This window comes from Symphodus melops (assembly GCF_947650265.1).
Source record: "Symphodus melops genome assembly, chromosome: 7".
NCBI lineage: Eukaryota > Metazoa > Chordata > Actinopteri > Labriformes > Labridae > Symphodus > Symphodus melops.
Genome location: NC_136697.1, coordinates 10,874,661 through 10,898,322, shown reverse-complemented (window position 1 = coordinate 10,898,322; position 23,662 = coordinate 10,874,661). Strand labels below are relative to the sequence as shown.

Sequence of the window (23,662 nt, the reverse complement as noted above, 5' to 3'; positions counted from 1 at the left end):
GACTTCGTCTGTGTCACCATTTAGTATGTCAGCAAAAAAAAGTCTGTCTTACATCTCGAGCTTTTCCCTTGCAGTTTGTTTCCACACAGAGCTGACTGCTTAACAAATAATAAAGGAGCAACAACAGAACAAACCACTGACTTCATTGTGTGTAGTCTATAAATTGGGCTCCTATCTTTGTATCTTTCCTGTTTGGCTGACTTTGCTTTGTGAAATCCTCGTTTCCTACCGAGATGAAGTACAGTCTGCTTTCACCAGCACCCAGAGGTGACTGTGGGAATAAGCCTGTAAAGGAGCTGGCAATGGCATATGGCATTAATTGAAAGAGGAGGGGCCGGAGGTGTGGCTTTCTTGGAAGGCTGTCGCAGGACTCTCACTACCCCCGAGGAAAGGAGAAAGGATGGTTAGGTTTGAAGAAAGTGAGGGAAGTGGTTGAAAGCTTACTCTCTTCGTAGTAGACAGTACATGTGACTACTCCTCCTCAGGACTCTGTTAGGATATTGAACTAGATAGATAAAGTAAACGCAACACTGCGAAAGCTTCTTTAAAAAAAAAAAGTTTTCATTCACTTTGATTTCAACCACTCAACACGTTTTAAATGCAACGCTGCTTGATTTATGAGAAAAGTATGGCAGCCGAGACGAGGAACGGCGGGAGTTCACTGAACAACAATAACTGCAAAGACCACAGCCGTAGAAAGTTACTGGTGGGAGTGGATCTCTTCTGTTTGTTTTTAGGTAAGAATACCTCTTTAATGTGGTTTTATAACGACACATTTACACTGAAACGAGGAGTTAGCGCCACTGAATGGATTTGTTTTACATTTTTATATTGTTCGTAACATACGTAACCCATTCAGTCTGGCACAACTTTAAGACTATCTGAAATGTGTTTTAAATCTACATTTGTGTTTCCTTTTTGCAACAATTTTTTATATGCGAATACTGTTTTTTAAAATTACGATTAGAATAAACGGTAGCCTACGTATAGCATATTTAAACTGAATTAAATAAAATCGTTTCTGATGATGCTGATGTCGAAAAGATTTTGCTAGCCTTATTGCAGTAAAAAAGTTTGTTAATGAAATGTTATGTTTTTATTAACATCGTATAACTTGATTTAAAAAAACGATAAAATGCTTAATTCTGTTAATTAAATTGACAAAACTTTTTGTGCCAAATTTCTTATGTAGCTAGCTACAACAGTAACAAGTTGCCATAGCAACAGTAGCCCACACAGTTAGTAATAACGTCTTTTAAAGTAAATATTTTCCATGAATTACATTGGCCCTGCGAGAGGAAGTCAGCCCCACCAAAATGGTATACACTGGCAAAAAGGAAACTAATAAGTGTTCCTTCAGGGATATTTATTTCTTTGGTCTCCACACACACACCTGAAATGTAGCTCTGCCTGCTTTGACTCCTCATTATATTTTCCAGGCTCACATTCCTCACAAGCTGGAATTCTCTTGATCTCAACATCTGGATGTACTGTGTGTGTGTGTGTGTGTGTGTGTGGTAAAATTAAGGCTGTTGGTGAAAAGGTCAGACCTCAATGTGTTTGCATGTTCATCAGTACAGGTCCTGTGATGTTCAGCAGCTGCACAGCCTGGGCTAAAATTGTTATTGTGGGTGAAACATTTCTCTTGCAGAAGTTTGAGCCCAAGTTCACGTCAAAGAGTTTAACAGTCTCTAACCTACAACCTTTCACTGATTTGACTCATTGTTTTTATTCTAGGATATTGCGAAACAATTTTTTCAGTTGCGTTGTTCAGTGCAACAAACAGCCAATCAGGATTCAGCACAAGAATACATTTGTTGCAATAGCATGGGAAAGCACCAGCTATTGTTTAAACATTTCAATGGAACATCCACAGAGTAAGCAATCATTTTTGACAAGCTATATTTAGTGTAGTCTAGTTTTCATTTTTCAATGGAGGGTAAATTCCCATAATTTTCTTTGTCCACTTCCCACATAGAAGGATGTCAGCAAACCAGCAGTATTTCTCGGGCTTAAGATGTGGTGTTACACAAGCGACCACAAGGAGGAAATGGAGGGCTAGTGCTTGTAAACAGAACAGCTCTTTTTTCTTACACTGATTGCTGTGCCCATATTTCAGCATCCAGGGTTTTATCTCACTGTGATCTCAGTAGGCCAGTGATGATAACATGAGTCAGGAGACATTCAGCTCGCATTTCGAGCTGAGTGAAGCTGGAACATAACTGACAAAGTGTACTGCAGTTTTTCTGTTTGTTTGTCCGAGCCTGTCGTGAGGTGTTAAGGGTCCCTTTCTATTAAGCCTTTGCAGGTGGCTTTCATGTTTTCTAGTTAATCTTCTTACATTGTTTAAATGTGTCTTTGACCTGGTTCAGGACTAGTAGGTCAAAGGAGAGTGGTTTAAAAAAATATATTTTGAAACTTTGGTGACAGCAGTTTTTTTTTTATTCTGAAACAATTGCAAGTAAAGTAAGATAGAGTTAAATAATCTTTTAACCCCAATATATCATTATTATGTTTAATTATTGTGCTAACAAAAACAAAACTTGGTAGAAAAAGATTAAAACATATTTATTCGGTTAACCTTTTAGGTTGACCTTACGTTACATTAAGGTCAGTCAGATATGTAGAGAAGTTAAAGTGTCCGCTGTAGTGCAGATGGTTCAAGAAATTAAAAAGGGCACAAGTACCGAAAAAAAGAAAAGTCCAATTTCAAAGAACCATGAATTCAGTTAAACATCAAGAACAGCAAAACAACAACGTGTCAGGTTGAACCTGAAAGAATCTAAAGAAGGGTTCAAACAACACAGTCCAGGATTTGTTTTTGACTTTTTTCAAGTAAAGAATCAAACATTGAAGAGTTGTTAGTGCTACATTGATCAAACTTTAAAAACTTTTTTAAAAAACTTTTTTTTTTTTTACATGAGTCAATTGTAACAATTTTTGATAAATAGAAACAAGGGTTACCCAGGGTGCATTGGGCTTTATGTTGTCTTTGCTGTGTTACAGAAAAAGGTACTGAGACCTTTTTTTTTTGTTTTTGTTTTAGTCATATCTTAGTTTAATATTGTAGTATTGTTACGTCCCTAAGTGCTCATGTTGGCTCAGCGTTTTATTTTGAGTTCGCAGAGGGGAAACGGTATGTTCCCAGAGAGTTGCCATGTGTATTATGATGTATTCATTTTTTTTAGGAATCAGAATAATCAACGTAGAAAACAACAACAGAAAAACAGCCGTCATGGTAATTGAATGTAAATGCACTTATTCAACCCGAACAGACACACCCGCTCTCCCCTTCACTGTGAAACTGTGAACCAATAAGGTTTACTGTAGGCCAAAGTGACAGACAGAACTGGTTGTGTGTGTGTGTGTGGGGGGGGGGGGGTGCTACAAACCGAAAACAACTACATCTGTGTATACCACAAGTACCTCAGAGAGGTGTATACATTTCGACACCAGACAGTGAGAGATCCCTGCAAGTGGAAAAAGTGTGTCTGTTTGCTTTAATAGTCACAGCCGGTGTTTCAGCCAATGCCTCTCAAACATGCTGGGGGATTTAATTCAGCGTGAGGCTTATACTTTGATTCTAGTTTCCACAAACTGCAGCTACATGGAAACAGCAGAGCCGAACTGGGGCAAAGGCAAAACAGGCAGAGAGTAGAAAGTGTCTAACAAGTGTCTTAATGAGAAGTCCTCTCTCTTTATTTGATTTGCTCTGAGACAGTCGTCATCGCTTGTTTTCCTTTCGGGTTCCCGAGTGGAGCAGACGGCTGTAGATCCAAAGTGGACAGACGACACCTGAGGAGTGCATTAGAAACTGAAAACGTGGGGGGGGGGGTGAATTTTGTTTGTTTCTGTTGTCTTTGGGTTGATGGTGAGCTAATGCAAAACCCACGCCTGCTGACTGGTGTTGTTGTTGGCAGGGCAGACCCCCACCTCCCCCCTCCTCCCACCCCCTTCCTTACCCCCTGGCTTTGAGAAGGAGGGGAAAATCCGAATGTGCAATGCTGATGCTGCAGCAGGACTGAGCAGAGTTAAAAAAAAAAAAAAAAAAACACACTTCTGAATGTCTGGAAAAGAAGTCTTATTGAGGTTGTTTTTTTTTTCTTCCAACCAACAGTTTGAAGCTGAACTTGACCTGTGCAGAGACCTTAAACACTTTCACATTCACTCTCAGCCATGTAGAGTAGGAAGCCTTGTGTCAGGTAGAGCGTCAACACGGTCGACTGTTTGTTTCAACGGATTGAACATTTGAGTCATCATACTTCAAGAAAAAATGTCCGAAAATTGTTTACTGATTTACAACAACAAAAAAAGAAAAGTTAGTTTTGCTGCTTTTCTTTAAATTGATGAGTCTTTGGATGTTTTGTTGGTTTGGAGGATTTTGACTAAAGAAGTTTCACTCTGACCTCTGAGAAATCTAGTTGACTCCATTCTCCAGTGTTCGACACACAATGGACGAAACAATCGATGAATCTTAAACGAGATCTAAGTCATTAACAAGAAAAGGATTTCTGAGCTGAAGCCCTAGAATCTGTCCTGTGGACGTGTTTGGAGAGTTCAGGAGGACTCCGGGCTCATTTCAGCCCTCGTTGTTGTTGTTTGGGCGGTCCCTGTTTTTGGAAGGTCTGAGTGGTTCTGCTCATGGCCAGGCTAAGCTAACAAAAGAGATCAGACACTCAGGATCCAGCTCACATTAAAGTACTGTATGTTTTCACAGAACTCTCAGACACACCACCCTGCCCCTTCCTTCCCCCCCCCACCCCACCCCCCACCCTGTCAGACTTACTTTGGCTCTGACCTGATTGAACCACCATCTTGGTATTTGTTTAAAGAACCAGAATGAGAATCAGAAAGTTAATAAAGCCAGTCGTGCTGAATGTGGAGGGAAACCCAAGGTTCTGCTGTTCCCATCAGGCAGCAGAGCCGTGGCTGTAACCTGAGCTAAGCCCAGCTGGACCTTCAAAGACCAGCGTCAGCTGTGTGTGTGTGAGGGGGGACGTCTGGATTCAGAGAGGGGTTGAGGGGATCAGCGACTGAAGCATGTGTTGACATTTGGTTTGTGAAGTCATGCCCCCCCCACCTCACCACAACTATCCCTCCTTCAGCACTGACCTCTCCACCCGGGTGAATTCTGGCTTTTTGAGACAGAAAGAGAGCGTGCGAGAGAGAGAGAGAGAGCGCTGATGTTTGTTTTCCTTTGTATCGGCAGATCGCAGATTTATTCAAAGAGCGACTTGAAAGCGCGACGATCAGTTAAACTTCACTTTGAAGTGACTTTGAACGTGTGTTTTCCAAATTCTGTCGGAGACTCGAAGTGCTCTCCTGGGTACCTCCGCCACTCTCCAATTTCAAAGTAGTCCCTTGAAGCCTTTGGTAAGCCAAGGAGAAAGTGAGCTGTCCTCTTTGGCTTGCATTTTAGTAACACCCCCTCTGTGTTTGTTGTCAGGAGATAAATAAGATCTTTTTGCCACTTTAAGCGGCGAAGGACACTAAATGGATCCGGCGCCCCCTGAAGGCATCTTAAAGTGCTCCTTTTAAAATGCACTTGAAAGCCTCTGCAGACAGGAAGGAAGGCTCTGATAATGTTTCTGGAGGGTTTTTTTGTTTTTTTTCTTCTCAGTTAGCAGCCATGGTGTCTCTTAAGAGTCGGCCACATCCAACCCTTTTAACACTAACTCCGGCTGTTAAATCTCAGTTGATGCCATTCTGAGCATTTCTGTGATCACTTAAATAAATCACAAACGATCGTAGCCTTGATTCGGTGTTCATTCTAGCAAGTTTGTTCTCTTTGTTTTTGCTCATTTTCTCAGCTCGTCTGTTTTGAACGTGTGAACTGAACGCCTGCACGGAGGTTGGTTTGTACGTCTGATGTGTCCGTCTGTCTTCGCCTTTGTATGTCTTCTTCTTCACAATGTCCGTTGATGCAGCTGTCCAACTGTTGTGCTCCGAACATGTGTGTCTGACCTCTGCTCATGTGTGTGTGCCCCCCCCCCCCCTCCCCCCACCCCCCCGTCCGTACAGTGCTGCTCGTCGCAGTGTTTTTGCACAAATCTCCCTTCCCGCCTTACCAGAGAGGATTCTTCTGCAGCGACAACAGCATCAGAATGAGCTATAAGAGCAGCACGGTGTCCAACACGGTGCTCACAGCCGTGGGCGTCACCGTGCCCGCGCTCTCAGTAAGTCCTGTCGTGGTACCGCAGGAGAAGCAGAGAGCATGTGTTGGGAGCGGCTTGGTTCAGTCGGCGGTTGACACCTCGGAAACAAAACGAGCGGCAAAGCAGACTCCGTGTCTCGTTAAGCAGCAGATCAAGCGTGCCTCATGTGCGCTTGTCAAGCATTTTCCAAAGCGCTGTGTGTAAATTGATTTCCAAACCTCGAGCTGAGGCGGTCATTGGTTTCCATTTACATCACTGCACGAGTAGAAACAAATACTGTAAGAGTCATTTTACACCTCCAATATGATTTGAAGTCTTCAGTCTTTACAACGAATAAAAAAAAAAAAGAGTATGTAGTACTCTCTTTTTTTCTGTTAGTGTTTAACAACATGATTCAGTGTTTTATTCCAAACAAAGATGTCTTCCACGTGACCGTCACTCTGTATTCGATGTGATGGAAGCCAACGGCGGCTTGCAGAGACAAATCAGACGCAGGGAGCGTGAGCTTTGGAAAATGTGTAGCTGCAGGTATGGCCCTTAAAGGAGTGGTCTTTAAAAAAAATTAAAAAAAAGTGGAGCTCAAAGACCCCCACTTTAGACTGAATATTGAACCACGCCGGAGTCATTATTTCTTGATTCGACCCTCAACCTCAGAACGCATCGAGCCAGTCCCAGATGTTCCCTGGTTGCCTCCTGCTTGTACCTGCGACCTCTGTAATTTGCGTATCATTAACCCGGCACCTCCATCTCTCTCTCTCTCTCTCTCTCTCTCTCTCTCTCTCTCTCTCTCACCCATCCCCACCACCCTTCTTTCTCTCTTTTTGCCGCTCACTGCTTCCTCACACTAGCCGGCCTGCCTTTCTTGGTCATTGAGACCAGCGCTGTTCAGCCTTACCGTAGAGGGTTTTACTGCGACGATGAGTCCATCAAGTATCCGGCCAAAAATGGAGACACCATTAGCGACGGTGTGCTTAGCGCTGCTGGCATTCTTATCACCATCCTCTCTGTAAGTCACCTCACTCTGCTCACTAATGTCATCTTCACTTCTTCAGGTTTCCAAGCAGCACCCACTGACGCCCCCCCTAATCCAGATGTTAACCAGCATTTTGTGTGTGAATAACTCAATTTGAACCACACGTTCTCACATGGTAACAAACTGCTCTGTCAGTGACAATTACAACAGGTGGTCATGTTTTGTTTTCTTTGTCTCCATCCTGCTCATTCTGTTCAGAGAAACACACTCTCCATCAGAGGGCTTTATCACTGTGGGAATAAACAGAGATTATCCCACAGTGATTACTGATTCAACACCTGTGGCCTGGTTGGCTGCAGCACATTCCAGATTTAAAAAAAACAGTCAACATTTGTCCAAGCTTTTCTTCAGGAGCCTTAGATTACTCAGACGATGAGGTGTGTGCTTTTTTCTAATCACCTGTGAGAAAACAGTGAGATAAACCGTCATCTCAGCACAGTGTAACTTTAATGTTTGCTCAGAGGTCGAATCACAACTCTCCATCTTATCTTCATCTCCCAGCTCATCAGCAGTGAAAACCCTTCAGAAAAGGTTTTTACACATCAAACTATCAGGCGACCAAACAGCTCCTCACTGGAAATGCTTTCAACTCGTTTTTCGCAAGTCTTCAGAATTTCGTCTTCCCTTTACCGGCCGCGGTGAACCGAAGTGTGGCGTTCACTGACCACCGTGAGGATAGGAATATCAGTTTGCAGAAAAACAAACAAAACACAACGAATATCCCAATCACAAATTAATAATCGATCGCCTCCCAGACAAATGTGACTTTTAAGAAACTACGAGCAAGAAAATAAATAAACCTAAAAATGACCATAACCTAAATGAATATGTGATTAGGACACCTACGACCGCTTTGTGATCTCTCAGTAGGGCACAAACAGACTACCCAAAAAAAAGAATCCTTGTGACGTGCACAGTTGTCACCCAGCAGATCAGCAGCAGGAAGGTAGCAGGCCTCATGGCATCCGTCTCTCCTTTGAGCCTTTAGTCCCCGAGGAGAGCAGACTGCGATATGGGCTGCGGGCCACGAGGGTTTTCATGGTGAGCAGACTTGTGGCCCTGTGTAATTATGGTTGACGCAATGGTTGTTCGGTTAAATATTGTAATTGGTGGGCTGGAATTGCGGTGACGGACCCAAACAAGAAGACTTCGCCAGATATCTTATTTTCCTCGAACAAAACGTGACTCTACAACCTCCCCCCCCCCCAGAGTGTTCTGGCCCACCTTTGTGTTTCCTGAACCAGATTATGCACTGCTTGATTTCCTCCTAAATAGATACGAGAGTCTAAGTCTTTTTTTTTTTTCTTTTTTTTTTGTAGCACTTCAGAACGTCATGGTGTTACTTTAAAAATAAAAGACAGTTGACATGAGCCACAAATCAGCGCATCACCCCCATGATTATCTCTTGAGGTTTTAGCGTAACAGCTACATATCTTACAATGCCAATTTATTTATCCATTCACACGGTTAAATCTTTCACACAAGGGGAACCAGATGTGTTTTCTCCCGCTTTCCTTCTTTCCCATGAAGGCAGCTGGGCTTTATGGAGCCGGCTCTAAAGGCCTGGATGGTGGAAACAACACACTCGTATCAGCATGTTAAATCTCCTTAAAGGCTATCCCTGAGCGCAGAGTGTTTCCCAGAATGGGACTTATTTCTGCGCCCCCCCCCCTCAACGAAAGAATGTCTGATGAAACTGAGATACTAACATGAAAACAGTCAGACATCCCTTGTGAAATCGGAGCTCCTTTCAGGGGAGACAGCCGGAGCGCTGAAAAACAAACGTGCCCCCGACGTGCGCCTGGCGGAGTCTGGCCACCAAAATCAGACACGTCGCCTAGCTCAGCGTTTCTGCTGATTAAAACCAGCGGTGCCTTCCCCCCCCCCTCGCCACTTCCATACCCTCCCTCCCATTCCTCATTCCACCGCTCACCTCTCACCTTCTTTTCTTATATCCTCCTTTCCTAGTTTGGACTCCTTATATTCAGTAACTATTTCTATATTTCATACTTTTTTCTTTTCTTTCCTCTTCTTGACTCACCCCCACCTCGTTCCCTTGTTACGGACTCCTCTTCCACGCTTTCATTTGTATGCTGCGAGGAGACAACGGGGGATGAGGCTGAGGTTAGGAAGGCGTTTTTTTGAGCTTGAACAGCTGTTGTGAGTTATTGCAGTCCAGTCCCCCCCCCCCCCCCCCCCCCCGCTTAAGTGTGCCTTCCACGTCAATCGTCACTTTTAGACTTTGGTTTATTTACACTCTTACAGAACACTATACATGGTGGACAGTTTGAGTTGCCTCCCACGTCGTCTCACTGTTTTCTCTCAGACGTAGAGTGACACCGTTAAAGCGCGTTTCGAAATAAATGAGGTATTTGCAAACCACTTCAAGGGGAACTCACAAGGAAGTCTAGTTTGAGTTTTATTATTACACGTTTTGAATCACAGTCATACCCTCAAGTCAAGAAGTCTTTAACCCAATCTTAAATGTCCAACATTTCAAAATTCTAAAATAGAGGAGAAAGTTTCTCTGTCAACGAATAAAAAAAAAAAAAGTGTCAAATACATATAAAATATGAGATCACACTGTGCTGGCCAGCTAATGTTTCTGTCCAAGAAGCATTATATAAAGAGCTGTTCCATTCCTTAACAAAGAATTTGGCACCCCTCTATAATGACACATTTTCACTTGCTCCTCATGAGACATAAATCTGAGTGCTAAGGGATTGGAAACACGAACTGTGTCAGAATCCTGACCCTCTCTTTCTTCCCTTTAGATTATCATCGGGGAAAGCTACAGGATCTACTATCTGAACGAGGGATCCAAGTCTTTTGTAGGGAACCCCTACATTTCTGCGCTCTACAAGCAGGTGGGCGTGTTCATCTTCGGCTGTGCCATCAGCCAGTCCTTCACTGACATCGCCAAAGTGTCAGTGGGCCGCATGCGCCCTCATTTCCTCGATGTGTGCAAACCTGACTTCTCCACTATCAACTGCTCCCTGGGATACATCACTGATTACCAGTGTCAGGGGCCAGAGAGCAAAGTGCAGGAGGCCAGGTAAGCACCCAAACTATCAACTCGTTTTAAAATGTCCCAGCTGAAATCCAGCTGTACTAAAAGCTGATTGTGCTCTTCTTCTCAGGAAGTCTTTTTTCTCTGGACACGCATCGTTCTCCATGTACACCATGCTGTACCTGGTGGTAAGTTACCAGATTGTTTATCACACACGCGTGCATTCTGTCACACCATGAATCTACAAGTACCACACCACATTGAACGTGAAGAGTTCGTACGTCATCGCAGTTCTGCGTCTCTTACAGTTTTACCTGCAGTCTCGTTTCACCTGGCACGGGGCCCGTCTGCTGCGCCCTCTGACCCAGTTCACCCTCATCATGATGTCTTTCTACACCGGCCTGTCCCGTGTGTCTGATCACAAGCACCACCCCACAGACGTCTTGGCTGGTTTCGTACAGGGAGCCCTGGTGGCCTACTGCATAGTGAGTTGTTTGAAAATGTTGTAGCATGAGCTGCAAGTCATTCTATTTTTGAAGGGTCCCAAACATAATGTTGAGAGGTATCTTATTTTATAGTTAAACAGTAATAATTATCATGTTATTTACATGTCATTTTTTTTTGTGTTTTTGAACATTTATTTGGGTAACCTTAGTTTCTATTAACCAACAGAAAAAAACAAAAAAACATCCTGTCTTTTGTTCGTGGTCTACATAAATTTTACCACACAGAGTAAAATGCTCCGTTTTAAATTGTGACATCACAAGTTGGATTCTGGTAAGAAAATACCCCCGCCCCCCTCCCCTCCCCTCCCATGGACTCCACCACCAGCCGGGAGTACATTTTTTGTTCAGATCTCCTGTTTTTATTGTCTCTACAGAGAAGTAATGTCTTCTGGGGGTCTGATTGTATTTAAAGAGACACACACACCAAAATGGAGCGTTCTGAGAGAGCTGGTTTCTACAGGGTCACAAACCTCCTCTGGTGCTTGATTCATGTTATATTATGAACAAAGCAGAGATGTTTCATTGAGAGCACAGGGGACTGTTTGAAAAGGGTATAATATGTCCCCTTTAAAAGATTGCTTAGGTAAACATGTACAAATGAGCTTTTGTGTGTATTACAGGGAAATTGTGACGTGTCACATGTTTTGTGAAGTGAATGAATGTAAACGAAAAAAAGAAATGGATCAAATACAAAATCTTGATGAATGCCGTTTATGATTTGTACATGACGTGATGTTGCCTTAAATAAGGGAAAACTATTAACACTAAAGGAGAACACACTGAGCTGGTAATAATGTATCACCATCCAATTAAATCAGCGTGTATTTAATCCCTCTTTTTTGTAAGTTTTTTTATCCTATTTTTATTTACATTCAATATTAAGTTGAGTTTAATTTTTCCTATGCCAAGAAACATTTTTTATTCTTTTATTCCCTCTGCAGGTATTCTTCGTCTCTGATTTGTTCAAACCCAAAGGTAGACGCTCTACCCTCTTGCCCACCCCGGTGAAGAAAGACCTTGTCCCTCCAGCCGACATCAGAGAGCGGAGCAACCATCTCATCTTAGCATAGAGAAGACTGCAAACTGACTGTACATAACCCTGACATGTGCCATTTCAATCACTACTACGGCCACTGGTCAATACTGGATGAAGCAAACTCCAACAATCATGATAATGCAGACAAATGTGGATCCTTGGTCACCTCAGGATTGAGGATAAGGAGAGACCACGGAAAACAGTCCCAAAAGCCTGTCTCTCTCTCCCTCCATGGAATTTCTTAATCTTATTCCTCGTGTCTCATTGGACATTGTAATGTGGAAAAAGTAGACGGAGGAACCGGGCTTTTTGTTCCTCTGCTGTTTGGAAGATTAATGAAGACTCTCCTTTTCCACGGACTACAGTCTGCAATCAAACAAAACCGAGAAACGGCAGCTGTAAACAAACGTTTGTGCCTTCTCCCCTCTGCGTGCGTTTAGCACGGGGGCTAACTCATGACAAAAAAACAGATTCCTTGATCTCATGAAGGATGTCGTTTTTGTTTGCTTTTATTACAAACATAGGCATTGTATGTGTGATTTAGAGCACTATTTTAGCTCAACTCAGTACTGTTCATCACCACTTGAATGACCTGAAGTGAAGCTTTGAAAAGCTTTGTTATACTTTGAAAGCTTTTATTATGTCCATGATGTAGTGTTACTTAGAAGGTGCACATAATTTACAGTAGATGGAAAGTACAGTGAGAGTGTATGTGTTGGATGTGGGCCTCTTTCTGCTGGCTAGGACGAGCCCCCACTGAGCCATTTAATGAAATGACTGTCTGTTATATGTACCAGGCGGGTGCTCACGGGTGTTAGGTCAGAGTGTGTGTGTGTGTGTGTGTGTGTGTGTGTGTGTGTGTGTGTGTGTGTGTGTGTGTGTGTGTGTGTGTGTGTGTGTGTGTGTGTGTGTGTGTGTGTGTGTGTGTGTGTGTGTGTGTGTGTGTGTGTGTGTGTGTGTGTGTGTGTGTGTGTGTGTTCTATACTCCTGTGTATGTCTGTGTGTTTGGGTGAGGCTTTTCTGTGAGCGTGCCAGTGTGTATTAATGTCATGTCTATATATTTCAGTGTTCAGAGCCTACAAAGTGTGCCTCTCTTCAGCCAGACAACAGGCATCTGCTCCAACAGACACGTGTAACGAGAGACAGCGACACTGTGGACACAAAGCAGCACACACAATGTACATTAACGTCACTGATATTAATCATAGTAATGATTCACTTTGTTGAAGAAAATCCTGTGACAAACAGCATGCTGCAAAAGCATGAACGAACATGTTGAAACAATAAAAGACTGAGAGAGCAGTGGTTATTTATGGTAGCGTTTCAGCACCAAAGCACACTTTAGCGAACCGTAACAAGATACACAACTGATATTTTTGGCACATCTGTATTACTGAAGACATAAAGTCCTGTAAAGAAGTACAAAAGGGCTGAAATGAGGCCCTGCTTTATTATAGACAAAATTAAATACATGGCTTCTTATAAATAATTATGATGCTAACATGTTAGCATGATATTAGTGTGATTTGCATTTTAACAAAAAAAAAAAAAAACTTAAAACCACTGACTTTGTGCATCATCACGACTTCGTTGAACGTCACCAGGACAGACATTGATTTAACTCTTCTTATAACGCGCCTTGAAGATCTCCTAAACACAGCATCGCAAAAGTCTTCATGCTGCCATATGTTGTACAGCCCTGTATTATTGTATATAAACAGCGCGTCTTCTGAAGAACCTCCCACTATGACTTGCGTCGAGACCTGTGTAAATGTCAAACATGCTGCTTTAAAGAGGCTCAACTCTGCAGAGATCCTCCAGTTTAGTTGACAACTTGTGAATATGATTTTTTTTTTTTTTAAACAAAGCAGAAAGCTTCAGTACATTTCTATTAAAAAAAAACAACAAATGCTTTTCAATATTTTTGTAATGTCATGTGAAATGTTGTACAATGAACCAGTAAGATGTCTTTATTAAAGCACAAAAGATCAAGAGTGGCGTTCCGTGATGGTTTATTTCATCCTTTGTGTCAAACATGAATATGAATTGCTGAATTTTGGATTCTCTTCAGGAGCTGGACGACTGTGCGTGTGATGGAGAGATCTGGGCGTGGGGCAACGCTAGACTTCCATGCTCGACTTCCTGTGGGGAAATAGTGTACATTCCAGGCTTTAACCCCTCTCCCCAATGGCTCTCTGGAATAATATAGACTCCACACAGAAAGCATGCCAGAGCGGCAGAGCACATTCACATGTGAGAATGCTTAGAAGCAGTATAATTAGCCTGCAATGCTCTGTATTATCTTTACAGACCACTTAGACTCCACACAAAACCTGAATAAACTTCACATATATTTAGACCATCTGCAGGTTGTACTGTGTCGCTCAAAGTCATGCCTGTGCCAGCAGAGCACGAGCTGGGTTTTAGGTCAGTGTGTTCACATGCTTTGTTAAGCTGATTGATTTCACTCTGGATCAGGCACATTGCCGAGCAGATTAGACTTGATTAGTTTAATAAGCTGCAAAATGTGTTTTGTTTTTCACGGCCACGCCAGGGGTGATACTATTGTGTAGCAGCTGTCTTGTGTTATGACTACATCAAAATTACTGTTTTCAGTCTCTTAACAGGGCACAAGACTACACCCTGTCTGTGTGAGAGAGTGAGCTCTATGCTATAGTTCACTTCTTTTATTTTTTGCCAAGCTTTCATCACGACTGAAGGTTTCGGTTATTTTTGGCTCATTTTACCTCTCAGGTCCAAACTGTAATTTTTCAACAACATTTGGATTGAATCCCATAATATTAGTCCCCACAATATAAAGCTGTGTGACTTTAGTGACCTCCTTACCAACACTTTGTTGGTGTACCCATGTGAATAAACCAGAACTGTAATGTTCTGTACATCTACAATAAAGGAGACCGTAAAATATCAAATAAAGAAAGGGAGTGTGTGGAACGTTTCAAACAGTACTTCTTGTCATATATGGGTTTGTCAAAGCAGTTTATAAAAGGTTGTGGACCTTAACTCTTTTCATGTTGCACAATGTTACAATGTGCATTTCTCCAGTGAAATAATTCACCTCCCCTGGAAAAGACTCCTCACATTTCTTTTTCATACTTTAAATCCATGGTCTCCTGATCATGTATCTTAATAACCACCATTCGGGTTGTAGTTAGAACTGAAATCTCTAGCTTATCTTGTCATGACCATCTGGAGCGACACAGTGTTTAGAAGCAGTTTCCTTGTGGTATGACGACAACTTAATGGCTTTCTTAGTTTCTTGATTGGATCCAAGACAACAGCCCACAGGGTGTGTGTCTGCCTTAGACTTTTGGTTTTTGTCATGCTATCATCGTGGCTCTTGGGATCTGAACATCTGTTTTATTCTTGGGCCCGTACTAAAATATCTCAACAACTATTGGATGGGGTACCATAAAAGTCAATCATGGTCTTTGAAATATATGACTTAAGACTTTTGTAAATGCCCAGCTTTCCTTCTAGCACATTATTTACACATTTTATCTGACATTTCTGAAGAACTATTGAATACATTTGACTAATAGTGTGTAATATGTCATTGCCAATACAAGTTTGATGGGTAAAAACAAAAACATTGTTTTAAAGAGGTTTCTTCGTTGTTATGAGAACTTAAAACTTTTTACAGGAATATGATTGTCTACAACATGGGCTTTGTTTTCCTTTTAGTAGATGGTTTGAAAGATAGATAGATAGATAGATAGATAGATAGATAGATAGATAGATAGATAGATAGATAGATAGATAGATAGATAGATAGATAGATAGATAGATAGATAGATAGATAGATAGATAGATAGATAGATAGATACTTTATTGATCCCGAGGGAAATTCAAGCTATAGTTTGATTCACCCTATAGTTTGTTCAATTCCCTCAATACTACAACCCATTTTGTGTCTTCTTACCTCTCCAAGCCAACTGTGGCGCACATTTGATTAAAGTGATCAAATTGAGCTGTAAAATCCCCTCTGCCACTCCAAACATGGCAGTGTGTTTTATTTTCTTAAAGTGTTTTTCTCTCTGTTCAACAAAATGAAAACATCCATTACCAAAACTTTGAAGTGTTTATCTCGGTGAGCCAGCCTTGACCCACTCCATTGGACCATCAGTGGTGCCAGATTTTCTCAAAGATATCTTCAGTTGTAATTGAATGTGATATAGGCGACACGTTGAGTATATTTTTAGAAATCAGCCGACCAACACATGGCACAGTGCTTTGTTTTTTCGCGTTTTCAATTGGACCCATTTTTCTTTTTTGGGGTTTCAAAGAGGCTTTCTTGATCAGCAGTGCTTAGCATTCTAATAATGGAATCCTTTTCATGTGGTCTTTGAGAGAGAGAGAAAAAAAAACTGTTGTTGTGTTTTCCTACCGCAGTTTAACCCCTATTACTTGTGAAGCAATTACCCGTTGAGATTTACAAATTCTTCTCATGAACTCTGTCGCACTGTTGTGGCTCCTCTGAAGTGATTCCCCACACAAGCACACCCAATTAAACCAACATCGCCTCTCGCAATAAGATTGTCGTCTGTAACAACTGTAAACACTTCAACGACGAAACTGATTTTCTTCCTCATCACACAAACATACAATCTTGATTGCACTGCCCTCGTTGTTGTCTTTCTTACAATATGAGAGCTTCTTGGCCTCTGCCTGATTGAGCTTTGATTTAAAATCAAAGTGTTTTTGTGAAATCTCACTCAAGTTAAAATGAGTTGGTTGCAAATATAAAAATATCTGACCTGGCTCGTTCTTCCGGACAGGCTGTACTTCAGAAAAGTTTGGCCTGTCTGCTCCTTCAGTCAACTTGCAGCATGTCATACAGTCTGACGCCACATGACATTATTGGCAGTCGTTGCTGAGGTCATTTGTCCTCTCCCTGACAGATGGAGGGATGCTGAGAGGAAGCGGCACACCCTCCCAATGCCCTGCCTGATAAGTGACCTCATTATGGCTCCACTGGGCATGTTTGTCTTATTCAAAGAACACCATGATGATGGCTGGCTCCCTGGGAGAACTCGACTTATCAGCCATGCCAAGATTTCGGACGTTCAGGGAGTTTTTCTTAACTTGGCTCATGGCACACAATTAGTTTCCAGGACTGACAATAACAGCCTGAAACACATACACACAGAAATGCGCCACATCTTTCATTCCTCTACACTATTGTTTAAAGGAACATTTTTTAGTTCGAGTGGACAGAAACAAAAGCAAAGAGACGACAGCAGGCCTGAAAAAAGTTATGTAAGTCTCCCTTATCTGCCCTTCACTCACACACAATACACGCAAACGCCCCCCATAAAAATCTACTCTCAACCATAATGTTCACCATAATATGTTGTGTCCGTGCCCAGAAGGCCTTTTCTTGGATGTCTTTGAGTTGCAGTGCTGCAGCTGTAACTAATTCTCTCCCCTCGGCCTCTCTTTTCCCCCCTCGTTCTCGCTCTCTTCATCCTCCCCTGTGTCTGGAGAATGTAAACATTAAGAGGGAGGCCAATTCCCTGCCATCACAACCTTTCTCACAGCTGATATGGAGACATGGCTAGCCTGACCGGGCCTCACAGTCACAATCAGTCTCATGTTCACATTGGGTATAGTGTGACTATGGTTTCAATTTTAATAACCCCACATTTTCTTCATAATTTAACACTTATACTCGCATGTTTTTTTCAGCTTGTCATCAACCTTTCCAGTTATTCATCTCATATGGGACAACAATGTACCGTACTGTAAGTATTTGCCACAATATTACACAATGGTTTGAAGAGCTAGCCATCAAAGCCATTTCTCCTTTATGCCTTTTACTGCTGGCGACAGGGCCCAAGCCTGATAATGTCAGACAGTCTAGTCATTTGTTACAAACACTTTCTTGAATCCTGGGACACTATTAAAGTCGTTTCCGTTCTTTAATGGTCCTCAAAGCGTCAGCTTAAAAGCTGCTGCGACATTTTTCTGGTGCCAACTCTGATGAAGCTGAAGGTAATTTTTCAATTTATTTTCCCGTGGGATTTGTTTTCAGAACGTCTCAAAAACGTTGGATTTCAACATTTCTAGTGATTTTGGACCCCAGGAGATTAAAGGATGACCTGAAGTACAAGACTACCAAATCAAATTTGGCTGGGTTTTTTTTCTTTTTTTTCTTGTAGCCTCTTGAAGACAGTCTTACACTACAGGCTCCTCTTGGATGCAAAGTACAGTCTGAGATTGTTTCATTCAAAATAAATCTTGCATCTTTATTTGATAACTCATTATCATGACAAGTTTATCCAGAAATATTCTTGTGAAATAAAAAAAAACATTCTTTGGGTAACCAAGGACCTAAGAGGCTATTTGAGAATGTCCAAGATGTAAGGCTTTGAGGCAATTTCCAAGTAATTCGACAGTCATTTACCCATGAGAGTGCTACATGGACTGCACTCATATAGCATTCACTCATGGGAAGGCTGTGGATCAGTGGAGGCTATCGTTACTCAACTGGAAGGTCAGAGGTTTGATCCCCAGTTCCTTCAGCAACATATCTGATGTGTCCTTGGGCCAAGACACTTAACCCACAGTTACTCCCGCTTGTGAATTGTGTATGAATGGATTTGTTAATACTTATTGATACTTTACATAGCAGCCTCTGTCATCAGTGTGTGAATGGGTTGGTGTGACTTTGGCTGTAAAAGTGCTTTGAATAGTCAGAAGACGTGAAAATTTGTATACAAGATCAAGTCCATTTATTTACATTCACACACAGGTGGCCAGACACTGGGGCTCAGCTTATTGCTCAGTGACCCTCTGAAGTGTTGACTGCATAAGCAGAGGATCAAACCACCAACCTTTCAAATGACATACAACCCACTCTAACACCGGTCCAAAGCTGCCCACAAAGGATTAACCTTTTCCATTTAAAAACGTTTTTTTTTAATTGGCCAATTTTCAATAATTTTAATTAATTGTGACTTTTCGTGTTTCACCTACATTTCAGGATACACCTTATTTATGAAAGGAGACTTTACTTCAGGCCAACTCTTCTTGCACACTCTGTGATATGAGATAATAGGTCATTTGATTAACATTGTCATGCTTTACAAGTGGAGATCACTTGTAAGCAAAGTGCATAAAGAAGCAATTTGGTTTGTTCAACATTAATGAGACCAGGCGCTCTTCTCTTGGGGGTTTGAGACTCACAGTATTTTTTAGATGACGTCACAGTCATGTAGCAGCTTCCATTCCTGAACACAATATAGAAAGTTACATGACCCACTCGAAAGCTATTTCTCACAGAAACCCCCATTCTCTGTACCCCCAAAGACATAAACCCTCACCCAGTCTCGACCTATCAAACTGATTTCCAACTCCAAAATCCCAAGGCCATTACTTCTTTCTCTGCTGAAGAATTTGAACAAATCACCTCCATATGTGTCTGAAGGAGCCCCATGGGAGAGAGGCCAAGAAGAATATACTGCTGACAGAACACAAACACTGACTTCATCAAACATTGTGAGCAGCGTGCTCTGATGCTCTCCATATGTTCACCTGGCACAGGCAGCTATTTCGCTGACAGCACCGCAACCTCTCACTAGTGAGGCCTCTTTATCTTCTTATGCCACATGTTGTTCAGTATCTTAGATGAGGAGATGGATGGAGGTTGGTCCGGTTGGTTGCTATCACCAATGAGGTTATTCTGTCAGCACACTGTACAGGGCAAAGTTTGTATGTCCTCAGGTGCTTAATGATAACCTTATCAAGAGATAACACACATGGTAAGTGCCAAAAAATGTAAACATTTAAAATGTACAATGTAATGATGCTTACGTAAGCCTCTCTATAGAGACTCATTTGTTTTCAGCCAGTAACCAGATATACAATAGGAGGGCTTTAGGCAGTATAAAAAAGAGAAAATAACAGCAGGGAGGAAGACAGAGTTTAAATTTTCCTCTCTGATTAATTCTCCGTCTCAGGTACCACACTAGTACGGAAACCTGTATTTCCTTTGGCACTTGTCCAGAGGCATTTGACCTTGTTCACTTTCTTTCTCATGTCACTTTGCAGGCGCTCAGTTGTGACCTTTCAAGCAATGAATATATGTCCCCGGAGAGAGATTACTTACAGAAAGCCCACATTTGGCCTGAGAGAGAAAAATCGCCCAATCAAGTCCACTATATTTCATTCAATCATCAGTGTGTTTGGAGCTGTGGTCCTCCCGTAATTCTGATCTTCAACATTAGGAATGTATGATTCAACAGGGGAGGAAAAGTGCACTCCTAACGCCAGACTGCACTAACAGTTACAGGTCAAATCCAGAGGAGGAGGAGTCTGTGGGTTATGTCTCCTCTCCAGGCAACTCCTACAACACAAAATGTAAGGACAGATTTAGGAGGAGAATTTGGCAGTAACAGCTCTTCTATGTCGAAGTGTTGTCATTAAACAGCAGAGGGTTTCATTGTTTAGCATTCCTCTTGGATCCAATGGTCAGCTGCTTGAGAGGTCGTTTCACGGTGATTAGAGTGGAATTTGAAACATGTCAATAAAATCTATATTAAACCAAAGACTTTGTATAGTGCAACTTTTTGAACATGCCCACGTCTCCACTTTATTCTGTTTGATATCAGTTCTCATATCTTATCCATCATAGCACTACGGTCACTTTATTCTTTTAGTATTCATTTATTTTATATAGCTCTAGAACATATTGTTGTTCTATTATCTGAGATGCACCACTATCACTACTCATTACTTAAAATCTGCCTACTTGCACATAGCTCTCTCTCTCTCTCTATATATATATATATATATATATAGTATAGCTGCGCTGTTGTTCATTTCCTGCTTCATTATGTGAAAATGTGGCACTAAGAATTTATACAACTTGAAAAAATGAGGACAAATATGTGATTTATGACAAATCTGGATTTAATTCATGTGTCGGGAATTGTCATTTTGAAGTCAATCTCTGAATGTTGCATACTTGGCAACCATAAAAGCACTGACTCATGCTTTTTATTTGACATTTGAATCACAGTGAGGGTTGATTTAGACTGTGATAGTTAATGATTTAACACAACATCAGTAAAGTAAACCCTGGATAACCCATATAAACAGACCGGGCCCTTCAAGTACATGATGCTCACGTGATTTAAAGATCACCTTGTTATAATCCAAAGCCATCTTAACGCCTTCTCTGAAGCACCTGGGATCTTAATTAATTTATCTCTTCCTGTTTAGCCCTGTAATCCCGAGGAGATTATCTGCCATGAAGCGTGACTGGCCTGTGACGCCCCTGAAACAAAAAGTTCACACCAGGTCCATGACTCCTTCAGGACCTTGGCAGATCCATCTGCAGCCTGTTACAGATGCAGCTGTCATAATCAGGTCATCCTGATATGAGGCTATCAGACTCCTGACCTGATTCAGAACTCTCTGATTTGAGTTCTCTGCTTTTTGGACCAGCATGTTCATGACTAAAGCAAATAACTTTATAAAATAAAATTGATGTTGACATCGCAGAGGTGACGCAAAAGCTAAACTAGAAGCTGTATCCACTTGGTCCTATAAGACTGTCTTGTAGCCATTGACTTGTACTGCACATAGTTGTCAAAGTATGCCTATCTTGGTATCGTTTTTGTTTGTAAAAAAATATATATATAAGGAGGAGGACCCATGAGCAGATAAAAACAAAAAAAACAATTTAGCAGAAGACACACAAAACTACAAGAAAAGTTTACTAATACAAAGTCCAAAATCCAACTCCCATCTAAAGTCCCCAAAAAGAACTTGTTTATGCAATGCATGTTCACTTTGAACTTGAGGCATGACTCCTCTGACTTTTATAGTTATTGGATATTGATGTTGTATCGCAGGTTTCTCTATTTAAATATTATTGATCCTTGCCGGTCTTGTGGGCTTTGCTAAATGTGTAAACTGCAGTTGTAGTTGTGACTTGGTTTGCCTCAGTCATTGCCTGACAGTTTGATGGGCTCATTTGGCCCTTCTCCTTCCTAAGACAGGCAGCGGTTTTCAATAGAAAGAAAGCTGTTGCCAACTAATTGTACAATTACGGCTTAGCACCAGCAAATGGACAAAGTTAGCACGAAGAACATAAAAATGTTTAAAATGTTTGCTTAATAGCCAGATATTTCCCCCAGGAGAGCAAAAAACAGTTAAAAAGAGGCTGATTTAATGACTAAATGTCAATATGACTTTGTATCATCATGTGTAAACAGGCACACAGTTACTGACGAGAGCTATTCATCATTAAAGCTTCCATATAATGTTTACAGCTTGTGCAGAAAAATAATAATACAGGTTTTGAAAAGAAGAAGAGATAGGGACATTGGTGGTCATTCCTAACATCAGGTTTCAATTGATTTAAAACTTAATATATTCTCCCAGTGGAATCAGTATTGATTATGGGATCGATCAATGATTTTGTTGTACATCCATTAGTGAAGCCTTCTTGAAGCGTTTATTAAATATATGACATGAATGATGACACTTCTGTAAAGGTTGTATGTTGGTATTTTTCTTTAAACAAGTTATTGATGAACTGACCTGTTAATTACCATACAATGATGTAACTATATTAAATTATATAGTCATGATAATAAACAACCACTGCATTAATGCGACCTTCATGTGACATGTATGAAAAGGCACTTTTCATACATGTCACTCACAGCAGCACAACATGTTTCAACACCAGAGACTCCATCTTCATACAGCAATAATAACTCAACGTGCACAGCAGCACCAGACATAGAAAGACACCGTTTGGCTGCGAACAATGACTGTTATAAAACACCTTTTTGTGCCTCCAGTTAGTTATTTATAGAGTGAAAAAAAACAGAACAATGGGGAACAAGGGAATAATAAATTGGGCATTTAAAGTAATGGAAAAATAAATTATAGCCTACTCTACTAAATGCCAGGAACTTATGGCAGAAAAGAATTCTGAAGCAAAACTGAAATGTTGTGAAGAACACTGATTATCTGAGATATATACAAGAAATATGATGTACTATTGATACACAGAGGAAACTGTATAACTGGATATAATGTGCACAATTTGTCCAGTGTATAAATGAGTAGGTGCCAACTGATATGGGATTTTCAGGGCCGAATCTGATACTGATATATTGGCTGATATTATCGGTCTGTCACGGGTTTTAACAGGTAACTGGACCAAACTACTGTACGAAAAGAAATCTATTTATTTTAACAAAAAGGCAAACAAAAACGTACTTTAACAATCTACACTAGGAAATAAAGAATTTTAAACTCTGAAATACAACAGAAACGAGACAAAACCATGACACTTTCAGTTTTATAGGTCAGGCTCTATAAATGAGTGAATGGTCAGGTATGAGACTACTGAATAGTGAGGCACAGTCAGTGAAACTCATAATTCTAAGATTTGTATTTCTAGCTCTTACTTTAAGCAAGGAGGCTACAGTTTTGCAGTTATTGGCTCAGATGTGGTCATGACACGTTCTTTGTCGGATTACTTGCAAGTTTGTTGTACAGTATTAGACTACATTACCTGATGAACTGATTTGTTAGAGGAGGGTTTTGAGAAAAAAATGTTCCAAAAGCTCTTGAAACAAATGGGTGATTTAAAGCTTTAATGAATTTACTTGACATTACTCTTCTACCTCTGTTCTTTCAGAAGTCCAAGAAGTCCAATATTAAGGACACACGTTTCTACAAACTGAAACTAAAGTCAAATCCATACTGTCCTCTGAAGTTTTTCTGCAAGAAATAAATGTTGGGTTTTTACAACAACTGGTCATGTATTGTCTTGACAAAGTGAAGTGTGGTTGTACCAGTAGGGACATAAAACCAGCATTCCTTCATATTGTGCAGTAAGTATGGGATATTGGGAGTTTAGGAACCTCTTCTTTT

At 41.1% G+C, this 23,662-nt stretch overlaps 2 protein-coding genes across 3 annotated transcripts in view; both read left to right on the top strand.

Annotated features, from left to right (window-relative positions):
* The window catches only part of c8b (complement component 8, beta polypeptide), a 168,847-nt gene that overhangs the window by 22,175 nt on the left and 123,010 nt on the right, over positions 1 to 23,662 (top strand). The gene's annotated exons all lie outside the window — the stretch shown is intronic.
* Positions 222 to 13,732, top strand: LOC306827247 (phospholipid phosphatase 3-like). Of its 2 annotated transcripts, none has more exons than XM_079348935.1 (6): positions 222 to 737; positions 6,022 to 6,176; positions 9,963 to 10,243; positions 10,329 to 10,386; positions 10,507 to 10,683; positions 11,646 to 13,732. In XM_079348935.1, the coding sequence occupies exons 1-6, from the start codon at positions 599 to 601 to the stop codon at positions 11,772 to 11,774; spliced, it is 939 nt and encodes a 312-aa protein (XP_079205061.1). In that variant the 5' UTR covers positions 222 to 598; the 3' UTR covers positions 11,775 to 13,732. The 2 variants fall into 2 exon arrangements, with proteins under 2 accessions (XP_079205061.1, XP_079205060.1); XM_079348934.1 differs by lacking the exon at positions 6,022 to 6,176 and adding an exon at positions 7,004 to 7,161 and having other exon boundaries at positions 228 to 737.

What these genes read in the sequence shown, in the direction of transcription:
- LOC306827247 (XM_079348934.1), top strand. Translation starts at nt 599, where the DNA reads ATGCAACGCTGCTTGATTTATGAGAAAAGTATGGCAGCCGAGACGAGG. An exon ending in TTCTTATCACCATCCTCTCT is followed by an intron (nt 7,162 to 9,962) that starts GTAAGTCACCTC and finishes TCTTCCCTTTAG; the next exon opens with ATTATCATCGGGGAAAGCTA. An exon ending in ACACCATGCTGTACCTGGTG is followed by an intron (nt 10,387 to 10,506) that starts GTAAGTTACCAG and finishes CGTCTCTTACAG; the next exon opens with TTTTACCTGCAGTCTCGTTT.